Source organism: Planococcus citri, chromosome 1, assembly GCF_950023065.1.
Source record: "Planococcus citri chromosome 1, ihPlaCitr1.1, whole genome shotgun sequence".
Taxonomy (NCBI): Eukaryota; Metazoa; Arthropoda; class Insecta; order Hemiptera; family Pseudococcidae; genus Planococcus; species Planococcus citri.
The window spans coordinates 61,897,146-61,913,821 of NC_088677.1; the positions used below are offsets into that span (position 1 = coordinate 61,897,146).

At 32.6% G+C, this 16,676-nt stretch overlaps 3 protein-coding genes across 4 annotated transcripts in view; 1 reads left to right on the forward strand and 2 right to left on the reverse strand.

Annotated features, from left to right (window-relative positions):
- Positions 1-4,542, reverse strand: part of LOC135833204 (bicaudal D-related protein homolog) — a 99,566-nt gene extending 95,024 nt beyond the window's left edge. The window contains exon 1 of the mRNA XM_065346889.1: positions 3,920-4,542. Coding sequence (XP_065202961.1) covers positions 3,920-4,189 — 270 coding nt within the window. The 5' untranslated portion in view covers positions 4,190-4,542. The remainder of the gene's footprint in view (positions 1-3,919) is intronic.
- The window catches only part of LOC135833207 (membrane-bound lytic murein transglycosylase B-like), a 161,087-nt gene extending 145,578 nt beyond the window's left edge, over positions 1-15,509 (forward strand). Inside the window, exon 2 of the transcript XR_010556422.1 lies at positions 15,386-15,509. The gene's annotated coding sequence lies outside the window, so the exon portion shown is untranslated. The remainder of the gene's footprint in view (positions 1-15,385) is intronic.
- LOC135833200 (uncharacterized) lies at positions 6,589-16,435 on the reverse strand. Of its 2 annotated transcripts, XM_065346884.1 has the most exons (15): positions 16,268-16,435; positions 15,660-15,826; positions 15,339-15,539; positions 14,682-14,765; positions 14,239-14,565; positions 13,837-14,076; positions 13,255-13,338; positions 12,751-12,957; positions 12,565-12,678; positions 12,179-12,388; positions 7,964-8,053; positions 7,654-7,884; positions 7,274-7,354; positions 6,901-7,158; positions 6,589-6,758 (listed from the first exon to the last, which is right to left on the reverse strand). In XM_065346884.1, the coding sequence occupies exons 2-14, from the start codon at positions 15,820-15,822 to the stop codon at positions 6,917-6,919; spliced, it is 2,274 nt and encodes a 757-aa protein (XP_065202956.1). In that variant the 5' UTR covers positions 15,823-15,826; positions 16,268-16,435; the 3' UTR covers positions 6,589-6,758; positions 6,901-6,916. The 2 variants fall into 2 exon arrangements, with proteins under 2 accessions (XP_065202956.1, XP_065202955.1); XM_065346883.1 differs by lacking the exon at positions 16,268-16,435 and having other exon boundaries at positions 15,660-16,256.
- Between the last annotated feature and the right edge of the window lie 241 nt (positions 16,436-16,676).

The following is a 16,676-nucleotide window of genomic DNA, read 5'->3' on the forward strand; positions in this document are numbered from 1 at the left end:
ATAAAAGAAATACAAATAATTCTACCAAATTGGAATTGTTAAGCTAAAAAAGACAGATTGCTTACTCAATTAATAAAATTAATTTTCGAAAAAATATACTTATAGCTTTGGGAGTGAAATTTCAAAATATTTACTGAATTATTCAATAGATACTTATTCCAGTTTTGAGATTCATTTCAGTTGAATATGAGATTTGAAGCAGATATAGGAGGGTAAAACATCATAAATGTCCTTAAAATCGAATGGTTAAACTTATAAAAAAAATCAGCTTTGAAAAATTGCTCTTATTATTCTTCATCTTCACTTTGTTCTTATCTTCTCCTTCTACGAAAAAAACCGCCAATTTGTAATCTGAATGGCATTTGAATACACAAACATGAAATTTAGAAACTTCAAAAAATCCAACTACAGCAAACTAGCGACAAAAATCAAAAATGGATCAAGGCGACTAGTAAAATTTCAAAACTAGGATTTTGGCAGAAAATTTTTCAAAAAATCTACGTTTTTTTTCTTTTTTTTTTTTAGAGGTGGGGAGGGGTCAAAAATATTTTCATCATTTCAATTTTTCATAGACAGAAAGACAGGACATTTTGCAAACACTTCACGACTTTTTCAGGAGAAGGAGAGAAGAAGGGCCAAATTTTACACATAATTTTTTCGCTCTTCCATCAATAATAATTATGAAGAAAAGGCTGTCACGAGTTTTGAATTTATTAGGGGAATTCGTATCATTTTCCTAATTAGCCTACAGTCGTTATTTTCTATCAATTTTCGGACCCAAAATTGGTTTTGCAGACCTATAGAATATCCAAGTTGGAAAAAATTGACTTTCCACATTATTCAAAAAATAATGATGTTTTTAATTTTGACATTTTTACGACCCCACCCTCTCACCTCCAAAAAAAATAGATCTGAATTACGTTCCTGCATGAACTCATTTATCTCTTGACATAAAAAATATCTACTTCCATTTTGGACATGAAATTATCATTATGAATCCAAATTTTATTGGGGCAAACAATTTATTTCAACGATAAAATTTTAGAAAAAATATTAAATTCTAATTGAAATGACAAAGAAAGGAATAAAAAAAGTAATTCAGCTCTCAAAAAATTTATTCCAAACATTATTTACCTAAGTATAGGTATACGCATTTATTCAACATTTTAACAATTTTTTTCTTCATTTAGTATTTTCAAAGCTACCGATTTTCATTGAAGAGTGATTTTTCAAAATTGAGGTTTTTTTTCACATTCGTCTGATACAAAAAAATTTCTGCGAAAACGTTGAAAAATTATAATTTTTTTCGATTGAAAAAACATTCTGCGCCAAAATATTTATTTTTTTCATAAATTGATTATTTTTTTCAAATTTTTAATCCATTACTACAAAAATGATAGTTTATAAAGAAAATTAAGTCACTAATAATGGTTAAATGATTCATGTTCAGAATAGTAAAAACTTCACATTTCTAGAAATCAGTTTTGGAAAGGGCGAAATGAAAATCAAAAATGAAATAATTTTTATAAATATTTGGCTATGACTTTTAGTCGGAATTATAGAAAAATGATGGCACAGAATATGAGTAAGAAGGTAAGAACATTTTCAAATCAAAACACAGGATCGATTTTCGCAAGATCTTTGAAGAGATTTTTCTCGAATTCTTCTTTCCCCTCCCAATGAAAATGGAAATGACTAATCTTCGACTTTCACGCAAACAATCATATTGAGACAAAAATCATTAAAAAATAAAATAAATGAATTTAAAAATAAAAAATAACAGCATTAGTTAGGTACCTACTTAACTAATACGGATTACGAACCAATTTTTTCATTTCAACCGATAGATGAAGTGGGGAAAAAAGTAGTTTTTTGAACAGAAAATGAAAAATTTTTTCAACGTTACATGACCTGTTAGACACTTATGAAAAGAATTACCAGTTCGAATCATTGATTTTGAACGAAAAATACCAATACTTCTGTACTTAACTCAACAGAGTTTCATTGAATCTTTTAGCCATCATAATAAGTTAATTCAACTAGGTACATAAGTATTTCAAAAAATGGAAAAAGCTCAAAAGTGCCCAGATTTGAACATAAAGGGATTAATTCGAAAAAACTCCTCATGGCAGAGTTCTCAAGTGGCCATCAATACACATTTCATTTTTGATCTCAGTCAAGAATTGAGAATTAAAAAGGCAAAATGTAAAAATTGTACACTTTAATTTTACTTTCACCCATTTTCCAGCTACAAATAGTTTTATTCCAATTTTTCCGACTCAGTGGGCCATTTTTTTTTTTAAATTCCCAATAAAAATTCTGAGACTTATATTCAAAAATTTTTCAACTAGGTACCTACTTTTCCATAAAAATGAAATTTACCAAATTTTAGAGGATAAACATATTTCAGCCCAAATTTCCAATTTGGTCTGTTTAACACAACTACATTTCTATTCCAGACTTTCAAGAAAATTATTTTATATCACTTTTTCAATATTTTCATTTATTTCTCAGTGTTTTAATATTTGTCTCCCCTCCCCCCACCCAATAAATTATGTTTTTTTTTTCAAAACTTCGTGCCCTAACTCAATTGAAACAAATTTTAGAATGATCACTACAGTATAATTTTTGATCACTTAATTCGAGATTACACCAGTCAAGGTTTAAAATTCTGCACTCATGAGGAGTCATTGAGTCTCAAAAAACCGAGGAGTAATTTCGTTGACAGATTTTGAAATCGAATTGGCAATATGAAAAGGATGCCCTTCTGTATTTCAAACATCATGTTCAACAATGATCGCGTCAAAAATACAAATAACATGCAGTACGACGAAGGCCAATATTCTTTTTTCATTTTTCCAAAGCGTAGATATAGGTAAGGTACATCTATGCATAATACAAGCCATGTACTTGTAAAAATAACACAAGCACAATCAAAAGGTAAAAATTACTATTATCTCGTACACGAAGCGGTAATTCTGGCATAGATACATACATTTTTTCATTTTCAAATGACATATCAAAAGAGAAGGCCATCGCGGTGTCTATCGATACGTAGATAAATTCACATTGAGAAGGATACAAAACCGTCACCTACTAAATTGGATATTGTAAAAATTAGCTCGGTAATTAATATGTATAAAACAGACTAAACATAATGTAATTTACATTAATTTAATTCGTTACAATTTTTTGGACGAGAGAAATGAGTTTTATTTCAAGTTGATACTTAATTATCCAATTCAAATGTTGCCATCGGTCGATTTAGGTATTTGAACATTGTTGCACAAAAAAATCAAATAAACTTAATCACGTTCAATTTATACCTTTGGCAATTTCTTCAGCTTATTTCGACAATTGCAACAGAATAATTACATAATTAATACCGAGCAAGGTTTCGTTTACGTTCTGAGTCAACATCGACAAATGTTTCACGCGACCATGGGAACTTTTTGACATTCTGAACACCGGAATTCTAACGATGGAAATCGTAATGAAAATTGGAAAGTTTACAGCGAGTAGGTATAAGCATTGCGAAGATCCAAGGAGTCCTTCAAAATTCTCACACCATCTGTCATCTCATCAAAATTATCGGCTTGTTCTTCAGAAATTACATAATTTGGGCTACACAGCACAAATAAACCCTAGATCATAATCCTGGATGATTATTACCATAACAATATTTTGAGAGAAATTCCTTCGATGATAATATGGATAATGATAACGAAAGTAAACGGATACTTGATATACACAATCAAACTTCACAACATCAGTTTTTGACAAGAACACAATACGAATTCATGAATCATGAATCCACTCGATTATAAAATCGCATCACACACACACAGTGTTTATTTAATATCTTTAACAAGTAACAACGTGTTTGGAATAAAGAAGATAGAAAATCCACGCATCTTACCTCTAATTTCTGCGAATATTCTTCGGCCAGTCGTTCATTATGTCTACTGAGTTCTTCGTTTTTCTCCAATAAAGCTTTACCCAACTCAGCAGCTAATATCAAGTCCTTCTCCTTTTGCTGGAGTTGGGCATAAATATCCTCGGGATCAGCTTCGTTCTCCAGACTTCTAGATTCGACGTCGTAAATATAATCTTCCAAATCGTATTTTGGCTTCATTTTTTCCTTATGCATCATCCCTTCCTTGTAAGGGTAGCCTTCTATCTTGTACATATCCACTTTACCATTTAAACGATTATGAGGGTTAAAAAAAAGTATCACTATGTAATCATATCACTCGGTAGGTAATCGAATATTGTATTATTTTTTACGTTTACGTAATATCCAAAACATAACGCGAGTCAACTCGAGGCGGCGAATTTACAATGCATCACTGACACTACACTAATTTCAATTCTACACTGGAATGCAAATAGTAACTTTTCGCAGCGAAAATACATAGAAGAGGTACGAAATTAATGTTTTATTGTTGAATTATTCACTGATTAGACTCGTAACGATTTAATAATGATTAAACACCCGACAATAGACGAACGACGAACACGAGAACGTAAATAAACTGGCGCGAGACATCAGACATGTTCAGGTGAAAGAACCGTCTCCTCCCACAAAGGTAACGTAACGGTGCGGTAGTGTTGCCAGTTGGAGCGACGCGAAAAATAAATCGGAGGTAAAATTAATTTTGATTTTTATTTGGCGAATTCGCGGACAAACCTGAGACTAGAGTAATTAATTCTTATAATTAGAGGCAGGTAATTTAATTTCAGTCTAGTTGAGACGAAATGATCGACGTTTGGCCCTTTTAATCGTGTAGGTAGATAGATTGATTACTCTTAATTTTTTATTTATCGTTGTGAAATGTTTGATGATTTTTTTTTTATTTCCTTTCCAGTAAGATTTTTTAGAAGGCCATCGCCATGTTTCAAACTTCAAAGTCTTTTTTTTTTTCGTTTTACTGATCACATCACATTTAAAATACACTGAAAATCCATAAAAAAATTATTACTGAATAGTTTTCTGAAGAAATTCACAATCAAACCTCGAACCTCAAATTTTCAGGTATACTTAGCTATTGAATGATTTTTTCAGGTTTGTTTTTTGGGTACATTTCCACTTTTGAGGTGATTGGGTAGACACTGATTTTATATATTTCAATTAAATTTTAAAGCAATTCGGTACCTATTCAATTTTAAATGGATTCTTTGAAGAAAAAAAAATAGTTGAATTTGTTCATATATTCAGAATGTTCTAAGAATTCACTCATGATATTATCATGATCTAAGATTATTTGTAACAAACAGTCGTGCAGAAACTGGATCAAAATCAAAAATGTATCCCAAACTTGTTATGCAATTTATGGGCCCTAGTCCGTCACAAAATTTATAGCATGCCCGATCGAAAGACTACGGATCCTACGAAGGTCCAATTGTCTCAAAATTTTGATTTTAAAAAATCCATATTATGACAATAAAATTAAAAATGATGATTTTTCACGAAATATTTTAAGCATCAAAAAGTTATAAGGTTCATAAGGTAGGAATTTTTTACGCACCCACGAAAAAATCGTCTAAAAATGGTCAATAAAATGAGATTGAGTGGCTATAACTTTGTAAACCGATTTTTCTTGTCACAATTCAATTTTTCTGGGGTCTTAAAAAGTATTTTTTGGACCCAAAATTTTTCAAAAAATTATTCGAAAATGATCGGAAAATGCGACTGGGCAGCTAAAATTTTAGGAATCGTCTTTTTAGTCTAAAGTTGAGATTCCTTGGGTTTGAAGTTGATATATCAAGTTTGCTCATCCAAATAGTTAATTTTTCGTGCAATTTTTCGAAAAATTTTTTGGCTTCAGAAAATACCATTCTCGAATGCACAGACTCACAATTACCCCAAACCCCAGGTCTAGGAATCTCGATTTCCAAAGTTGTAGCTACCCAATCGTATTTTTGACCTTTTTCGGGCAATTTTTTGAAAATTTTGGGCCCAAAAAATACTCTTTTGGGTACGCAAACTTAGAATTACGTCAAAACCACAGAAAACTCGACTTATGACGATAAAATACGATTCCTAAAGTTGCAGCTGCTCAATCAAATTTTTCGACCATTTTTGGGAATTTTTTTGAAAATTTGGGGCCCAAAAAATTCTCTCTTGGGTACGCAAACTCAAGAATCGCGCCCAAACCACAGAAACTCGACTTATAATGAGAAAAGATGATTCCCAAAGTTGCAGCTGCCCGATCAAATTTTAGGACCATTTTGGGGCAATTTTTCGAAAATTTAGGGCCCCAAAATTATAGGCACCCTATGGACCCTAAAAATTTTTGATGTTTGATATTTTGTATGAATCGCTATTTCACTGCTTTAGACAAATTTTTCTTATTATTAGTGGAATTGACCACAAATTAAAATTTTGTGACCTCTGGATTCCTGTGTGGATTCGTTATTTTTCGATTCGGCAGCCATAGATTTTTGTTGGACTACTCTAGTGGTCCTCAGACTTGAAAAAAAAATCAAGCCAAAAGTCCAAAACAGTTTCTACACATTCGTGAGGTTCCTATGGTTCATAATCATAAGCAATGAAGTCAGTGAATTGCATGATAAGTAATTTGAAAATTAGATCTTGGAAAAATTTTATTCTGAATCCGTACATTTAAATCAATTTGCTTTCTTAATGAAAAATTCTTCTTGCCTGCTCAAAATGATGCGTCCAGGTAACTCTTATCCATTCAAAATCCTTCATAAGTAGTCATCGTGAAGGTATTTCAAATTTCAATAGGTGATTTCTGAAATTTAAAAAAAAATATCTATTAAGCTATTATTTCTATCTACTTAATCCAATGTCAAAAGTTTCTGTCATTTAGTCCAATTTTTTCGGATGAAAAGATTTCGTCAAAAAAATATTCAAATTATAAATTTTAAATATACCTGCTCGTTCTTGACTTCAATTAACTCTCAGTGTGTATTTGTAGTAGGTACTAGATCGAAACAAGACGCAGAAATAGTAGCCTTCCATACTCGAAGTTACATTGAAAACAATCAACGACTGCTTGTCTTGAGCGAGATTCAGATTATCATGAAGTACGTAAGAACTTGGTGGAGGGATCATTTTTCCATCCAAAAATTGAAAAGCTCCGGTATATCCGTCATCTAACATGATTTCCCAGTCTACTGCGTTCAGCTCTCCTGTAACAGTAACGTATAATATTGATGATTAGCACCCAACCTAATACTATTCAGAATACACCGATTCATCTACGCAGCCATAAAAAATATGTCTAGCAGGATTCAGTTAACTTACGATCTTTTGGATCCTCTAACGGGCATGGAAGTGTAACATTTTCTCCTTCTTTAACTGATATAGTTTTATTCCTCCATTTAACTACGTAAACAAGCAAAGCAAACAGTAATCGATGAAACTGAACAGTAATAAAAGTTCTATTTATGAGAAAAATTGGGAAAGCGTATGGTCACTATTTGTATGCAGCTTCATAAAAATTATTCAATGGCAAGTTTTAGGAGAAAACAGGCACTGATGTTTTCAAATTAAAAAACAAGCGCCTGCAGCCAAACAATAGGCAACTTATCGAGTAGGAAAGTACATACGTACTCGTAGATCTCTATTACGAAAATATTTTTTAACGAATGAATGATTAGGTTTACTACAAGTACTTTACTTACTATCTCTAGTAATATTATAGGTGAATTCTTCACCGTTTGTCCAACGACACTGGTACAAACCGTACGTTTCCGCATTCATTACCAAAATGACCAATGATCGATCATCGTTAATTTCATACAATCCTTGAAAAGGAGCCGTCGTAAAGTCCACTTGATTTACAAATAACAGCGATAACTTTGCAATGTTGGCTTCTGGTAAGAAAATCCATTCGTAGGAAGTGTTTGGTACAACTTAACAAGTAAATGGATTCATTAAAGTTGTGGATTACTCCTTTCCTATGTTAAAAAGTTCTTAAATATTTTACATTACCGTAGTCGTTTGCAATAGGGCAAGGTAATACTGTATTTCTACTTGCATAGTCGACGAACAAGGTTTGCGTTTTAAATTTAGATTCGTTTTCTACAATGAAATTAAACAAAGGGTACCCCCCGATAAGATAGGCAAAATGCCCTTAACCTCAGATTTCGATGAAACTCACAGGGTATGTTTAGTACCCCCAAAAAATAATTTTGGGCCCATAGCCCGCTCCCCACCCCACCCCCCTCAGCCAGGGGGGTCAAAAAACGCGTTTTTCAGGGGAAAAATTCTGTATCAGCGCGTAATTAAGATAAATTGAGGCTGTAAACGAATATAGTTAGAGGATACATGGGCGTACCTCCCTGAATTTTTTCAGAATTTTTCATCACACGGGGAGAGAAGGGGGGACAAAAGAAAACTTTAAATCGACATTACTCCGGAACGAAAAAACATACCAAAACGATTTTTTCGTCAAATATGTATCTTTAGGTCTACTTTCTATAGAAGTCATCACCCGGCCATTTGGAGTGGTGGGTCAAGCTCAAAAGCTCAAAAAACTCTCAAAAAACCACGTTTTTTGCGTTTTTCTCCAAAAATATGGACAAATGGCGGAAATCTAAGAGAATCAAGTTGTTCAGCGTGAAATTTTACCTCAGAATTGTGTAATTGAAAATTCATTTACACAGCATGATCGTAAAACTACATGCGCAGAAGTATTTGTGCTTACATCAAGATAGCTGAAAGGGTATTCCTGGGTAAAATAGGTGAAATGTCCCTGTCCTCGGATTTCTGAAATTTTGATGAAACATAGTTGGGTACCATTAAAAAAAATGTCGGAGGCAAAAAATCCCCCCCCCACCTCCCCTTGCTCATAATAGCGAAAAAAGGGCCTTTTTCGGGGAGAAAAAATCCATGCTTCAACGAGTTTTGACAAAAAAATCTGTATTCACTCAAAATATATGGAGGAGACAGTATAATAAAAGTATCTACATAGGTATTTGAGATTCTGCGCCAATCCATGCTATTGCCATCAAAATCCAAGGCCACTTTTGGGGTTCTACTGAGAAAATTGAAAAGTAAATTTTTTTTTTTGGAGAGGGGGTATTAGTAGTTGGTGTTTTGAAAATATTTTCTTCGCAAAAGTTTCGCTATAATGACGAAAAAATATTGAAAGATAATATATTTCTGAAACTGAGGAAATATTTTGGAACGCAGTGATGACAATATTTTAGGTTTCAAAAAATTGATAAAGATTGGCAAAAATTCCTAAATTTTTGTTGATTTTTCAAAATTGACAAAAACAATTTAAAATAATAGCATAGAATGGACGCAGAATCTAAGATATTCATTTAGGACTGGGTCGATCGTAATTTTTCTCAAAACAAATTGGGTACAGGGGCTACAGTGAAAAAACCGTGTTTTTTCGAAAATACTCCCACTTTAAGGGCACATGTTTTCCCTTTAGGGGCACTTCTGGAGCCAGAATTTTTCTGTACAACTTTCAACTCAAAATGACAGTTTTTGCTAAAATTGGTAAAAATCCAGTTTTTTTTCTTTTTTTGGTGATTTACCCAATCTACTACATAGTACGTAGGTAGGTAATACCTATGTTTTCAATGTATGTACTTGGTAACTCACATAAAAATTTAATCATCGACACCAAAAAGAAACCTTTCTGATAGTTTTGAGTTAGATACCATGTACTTGAAAAGTATAGGCTACTTGCAATTCAAGAAAACCTTGATTAAGAAGTTGCATGGCGTAAATAGCGCTATAATGAAGCATTTTTCACAAAAACTCTAATTTTTGGGCAACCCCTCTCCCCAATGTGGTCGTTGGGAGGGTTCAACTGCAAATCAAACTTCATATTCATGTTCAGCGAGTTCGGTTCATATGATAATGATACCCATATTGTCTGTCTACTTTCGCCCTAAAATTTGGAGAGGGGGTGCCTATGGCCAAAAAATTGGAGTTTAAGGGTATACTCTGCGGAGAGCATTCTAATTTGACAACGGTCGAAATATGAAACCAATTTGTTCGTTATTTTCATCATTCGTTCGTAAGACTGCATGTAATCGATTGAACGAATTTAGTCGTGCTTATGTCCCGCGACGCTCCCATCTAAACTTCAGACGGGGATTTCTCCGTGAATTTTCAAAATTCTTCCAATTTTTTTTCACCAATACTGATTCATCTATGAAATCGAGGGTATGTAGCCATATTTTCTAATTTTGCTTTTACAACAGGGATGTGAGCGTCTAAAGTACCTCCATCCAATTCCCTATTATACCAATCAAATGTCCTGAATCAAAAATATCTCGACATACCCTCGCTTTTGAAAGCAAACCCTAGAAAAATCCGTTCTATAGTTTTGGCACAATCCCCGCCCAAAGTTGACCATTTTTCATCAAAAAATTAGAATAGCCTTAAAGAAGTTAGTTGGTTTTCTTATTGTTTTTGGAGGCCAGCATCCAAAATTATGGATCGCTTTTTTTGGTGGTGCTGTGACAAAAAAACACAATTTTGAGTGTTTTTTGAGTTTTTGAAGATGGCCTACCTGGAGGGAAAATTTGAAAAAAAAATACCAATTATAGTGCTCATGCAAATACATTTTTGAAAAAAAAATTTCATGTACTTAAATTAGGTTCGGAGATACGGCGGTTTCAAATTTTCTTTTGTCAATATATCTCCCCTGGGGGGCCCACAATTTTTGAAGAAAATTCAAGTTGCTAGAATCATATCTCCTTCAAGTATTTTGAGTGAATACAGATTTTTTTGTCAAAACTCGTTGAAGCATGGATTTTTTCTCCCCGAAAAAGGCCCTTTTTTCGCTATTATGAGCAAGGGGAGGTGGGGGGGGGATTTTTTGCCTCCGACATTTTTTTTAATGGTACCCAACTATGTTTCATCAAAATTTCAGAAATCCGAGGACAGGGACATTTCACCTATTTTACCCAGGAATACCCTTTCAGCTATCTTGATGTAAGCACAAATACTTCTGCGCATGTAGTTTTACGATCATGCTGTGTAAATGAATTTTCAATTACACAATTCTGAGGTAAAATTTCACGCTGAACAACTTGATTCTCTTAGATTTCCGCCATTTGTCCATATTTTTGGAGAAAAACGCAAAAAACGTGGTTTTTTGAGAGTTTTTTGAGCTTTTGAGCTTGACCCACCACTCCAAATGGCCGGGTGATGACTTCTATAGAAAGTAGACCTAAAGATACATATTTGACGAAAAAATCGTTTTGGTATGTTTTTTCGTTCCGGAGTAATGTCGATTTAAAGTTTTCTTTTGTCCCCCCTTCTCTCCCCGTGTGATGAAAAATTCTGAAAAAATTCAGGGAGGTACGCCCATGTATCCTCTAACTATATTCGTTTACAGCCTCAATTTATCTTAATTACGCGCTGATACAGAATTTTTCCCCTGAAAAACGCGTTTTTTGACCCCCCTGGCTGAGGGGGGTGGGGTGGGGAGCGGGCTATGGGCCCAAAATTATTTTTTGGGGGTACTAAACATACCCTGTGAGTTTCATCGAAATCTGAGGTTAAGGGCATTTTGCCTATCTTATCGGGGGGTACCCTTTAAGTTTAGAAAATATGAGCGGATTAAATTAAAGGATGAGGGAGAAATCATTTTATAAGTTAGATGAAAGTAAAAGGAAATGTTGTAAAGAAAATTATACTGATCACAAGTATTGGATTACAAGTAGATCCTCAGTTTAATTCATTTTCTTTAATTTTTGGTACGTGTTGAGTTAGGTGGTTGTTGTAAAAAAGAAATGTCGAAAAATTATACTTTTTTTGAACTTCTACAAAAATAACAATACCTAGGTAGGTACCTACTTGAAGAACAAATTTGATTTTTTTTAAATTTCAAAACAAAGAATTGGCAGCTACTGGAATGAATTTAAAGGGTATAATATTTCGAGCAACTGGAATAAATCTTGAGCTAATGTTCCTAAAATTGGAATATTTTCTGAAAAACTGCTACCTATGTACCTATTTTTTTTTGTTTTTTTTTTTGTTTTTTGTTGAAGTACCTATATCAATTTAAATCTTTTTTTAAAAAATCCTAAAAAATTGAATAATAATCATCGATTGCTAAAATTTCCATTTTGATAATTTTGGAATAGCCTATTTAAATCTGATTGGTGATTTCCTTGGGTGAATAGTTTCATTTCATGAATTAACACGATTGAATACAAAAAATTATTTTAATACCTGGTGGAGTTTTAAGATTGTAAACGTAAGTTTTTCCGCTGCTCGTGAGACACGTGTAAATTCCAATCATAGAAACCGAAAAATCGGTTATCACCAGGGAACGTTTATCTTCATCAATAATTAATTTTCGCGTATTACTCCTTCGTATTGGATTTTCGTTGATGAACAACAACTCTGCGCCATTTCGAATCCACACGAAGTGTGATTTATCTAGAAAACAGACACTTGTAGAACTGATTTTTATTTTCTTAATTAATTTTACGATATTACCATTCTATTATTTGATTTCATTTTTTTAAAAATTTTAATAGGTGCGTATCTAATTACCTATTGATATAATAGCGAGTAGTTCGCTTGCATTTTGTAATAAGTACAAGTACACTTACTTGAACCATCAACGTCGTCTATGGAACAATCCAGATCTACCATTAATCCTAATTCAGCAACATAGGTCTGCTTATTCAAGTTTTCATTACCAACCGACTGATTAATTTCGATTCCTATAAAATACAATGAACCAATCACGATGACGGTTGAATAGTTTTTCCAACGAATATCACAATTTTTTTTACTTTTTTGTCCAATGGTGTATCCATATTGCAAACCAGCACTCGAACGGCACTCATAATACCCGCCTAAGGCATAGGAAAAATTGCTAATAATCAACCATGGTTTATCATGGTGCATTTCCAATCCATTTGTGTTACTGCTCTTTACTGCGCTTCCACTTATAAACAGATAATCACGACCATTACGAATCCATACAAAGTCTGGTTTATCTGAACAAAAATTCATCTTCATTATCATTTTTTAATTTTTTTTTTTTTTTTCATAGTAGAATTTTTCAATAATTATGTATATCGAATAAAGTTATCATGATTCAAGATCTGCGAGGGTCCCTTAATTTGAATTTGGATTCTATGTCAACAACTAAAAATTAAAAAAAGACGATTGTTTATTCTCCTCCGTTTTTTCTGATATTCTTGGAATTTGATTCTCCTTCATCAAGGAATTCTCATTGATACGAACCTGCAAAAGATGCTAAATTTCCTTCTTGGATCATTAGTTTCACTCACTTGTAGGACACTTTAATGTAATATTAGCTCCTTCTGTAACATTAATACTTTGATTGCCACTTCTATGAATTTCATTGAGGTAATCTTCAAAAAAAAAGAAAAAAAATGTATTAGATAGGTAAGGTACGTATGTACTAGGGACAGTATTCACTGAATCATGTTGTAGGTAAAAATACATATACGAGTAGAGGTACCTATATGGTAATAGGATGCTAGACAAGAGAGAACTGAGAATGTTAAAAAAAAATTAAGTAGGTAAGTAATTTTGTTTCTTGCAAAAATGTCTATAGGTACATAAGTATTAATTTTAACCCACATAAATTTTAAATTGGTTGAAATAATAAAATTTTTTAATTTTTTTCAATTTCTTAGAAAATTTTCAATTAAATTTTGGTATTTGTGATCTAATTCAAAAGGCCCTTTCTTTAAGCTTGGAAATCATTGTGTGCTTTTAGACTTCGGTAATTTTAAAATCGTTTAACGAGTATTTTGAGTACACCATTGGCATCCAAGCTCTTGATCTAACCCTAACGTAAGTTGTGCTTCTACTATCTGCATTGCTGGTATACCATACGTACGTACATAATTCATCACCATCTGTAATCGAGGAAAAGTATTCAATCTTTAGCGTATTCGCTGCTTTTGTTGATAAATAACATTCGTAGTGGTTGTCCATCATTGGAATGAAATTGGGAATAACCAAATATCCTTTCTCGGTAATATTGTATCCGGCAGTATCATGTTGTGAAAGTATACGTTGATTTAATGATATAATTTCCAAGCTTTGGTAATCATTTCTCAGCACCCAAGTGTAGTTGGCATCTTGAATTCAGATATAAGTAAATTCTTAGTTAATTTTCCTTCCAAAGATGACATAGGCTACCTATTATGAGTTCATATATCAGCGTTCGTGCATGCTTTGATACGAAGGAGCTCCGAACAGCTGAGTTATGTTGTAATAATTTATGTACCGAACTGACTCACTTTCAGATAATGGTTTTTCAAATGGCCGACAAGGTAATTCGACTGTTTTATTTCCATTCTGATCGTAGTAAATTTGCTTCTGATGGCAATAATTTTTTGGGGGCGAGGGTTTCACTTGAAGCAAATAAGTGTAATTCGTATTCAGGCGAATCAGACGACAAGTTAGTCTAGTATAACCAACTGGAGGTTCACGTAGGATTAAAGAAGAATTTTCAATGATGTATTTGTCTTTAGCAACAACCAAGTTGAAAAATAAGGATAACTTTCCTTGAGAATAGATGGGCACTTCGTTATCCATGACCCATTCGAAATCTGATCCGCGTATAACTGCATTAAAATGTAATTATTGAATAATATTATTGTTCTTGAATTTATCATAATGTAAGTAGGTAATAATTCAAATTTTAAAATAATAATATAGGTAGGTAGGTTTAATGATTTACCTTTTGTTGAATTTTTCAATGCTGGATGGCAAGGCAACGTAATGGTTTCAGTCTGTTTCATCTGTATCTTTTCTGGCAATACACCTATCAACATGGAAGAAAGTGACACAATTTTTTTTTTTTTTTTTTTGAACAACATAGGGACTATTTATTCAAATATTGGTTTGTTGATTTATTTACTCATTTTTTGTTTCATTGAATTCAAGAGGGAATGGTTACTTTTTTATTTTACATCCTAACTACCTGGAGTTCCCTAATGATTTTTCTGGAATTTTTTGTGTTCAAATACATACAACTTTGAAATAGATTTTCTCAAAAATAAAAATGTTCAGGATGAATACTGACACGATTTTTTAAAGACCATTAAAAAAATTACCTACCAAAATGACTTATTTTTGAAGTTAAGGGAATTACAAACAGCCAAAAGTTATACATTTTGTGAACTCGCATTGGGAAATTTGAAAATTATGAATTTTTATGGTTTTGACTTTTTTGATCATCAATACTTAGGTAATTCATAAGAAACGTTTGAAATTGAAGATGAACAAAAGAAGCTGTAACGAAATGGTTTTATAAGAAAGTAGGTAGATATAATTTTAAGTAGGTTCTCAATTTAAAATCATTAATGTGTTAATATGTATAGATAAGGTTACCTACCTTTCAATCCAACTTTATGACTAATAATTTGATTTTGTACCGAACAGGTGTAAGTTCCCGCCAAATCAATAGTAAAATTTCTAATATACAATGTGGAATTGTCGTTCAACTCATAATGTTCACGAAAAAATTCAGGCAGTTTAGAGCCACCAATGAATATGAGTGCTTTCTCACGTAACCAAAATATCGGCTCGTCAGCAACTATAAACAGTATAAATTTGTAATTAACATCTATGTAGGTACTTAATTTGTAATTTTTACGTATCTACTGGATTTAACTTTGAACATCTCTTAGATATTCAGTTGTAATTTCTTACCTACCATTATTTACTACTTTACAGGGTAACTTGACTTCATGGAAAAGCTGAACAGTAAATGTTTGGGAAGGTGTTGTGATAAATGGTCCACCACTTGTTGCCGAAGTGACACTTATATTAAACAACAAAAAAAATCTCAAAAACGCAAATATCCACGAACAACTCATTTTGCTGAAATGCACACATGAAAAATTATACGTAGAAATCGGCATCAGAGTAATTTGATCAAGTAGGTACACAATACACATATCGAATGCCATGCAACATTGTAGTTACTGAAAAGAAATACGCACAGTAATTATTTTCATTTTTTACCAAAACCAATGATAGCTAATCTGATTTTCTTCTATTTTTTGGAATTAATTAGGCGGATGTATACGTATAATTAGGTTATTTTCTCTCATTTCGGCATTCGGCTTCCCAAAAAGGTTATCAATAATGGTTTTTTATTTCAATGATGACGCCTATACATAGGTGGGTATTTTAGGAAAAATATTAGGTACTTATCTCCATCAAGTTACAATGTTCGCATTTGCAATGATGTATGTAGGTAGGTACTCGTATTTGAAGTTGTACTCGTAGTTGAATGAATTTTCGTTGCGGTTTACTTACCAATGATGGAAATAAAATTTTCGAAAGATAAACTACTTTAAAAAAAAAAAAAAAATGAGATTTAAATTCGCAAGAATAAGTACGCGGCTGAGATTCAGTAAAAGTTGTCCTTGCGGACGAATACTCTCATCACTAAACTATTGATTTTTTTTTAAAAGTTTGATCTATTGATTTCAGGTAAGATAGGTACGTACGTATCTACTTACCTACCTGTAGGTAATTTATTGATTATGATGAAATTCTGTCAAGGTCAACTTATCATATTTATTGCTTTTGAATGCTCAATAATTGCGTCCAAATCCAAGTAATTAGTTTCTACGTGCATTTAATCAAGCATATATGTAGGTAATACTGCACAGTGTGCACACCTAATTGCATACGTATACCTACATTACCTACGTTTAATGTA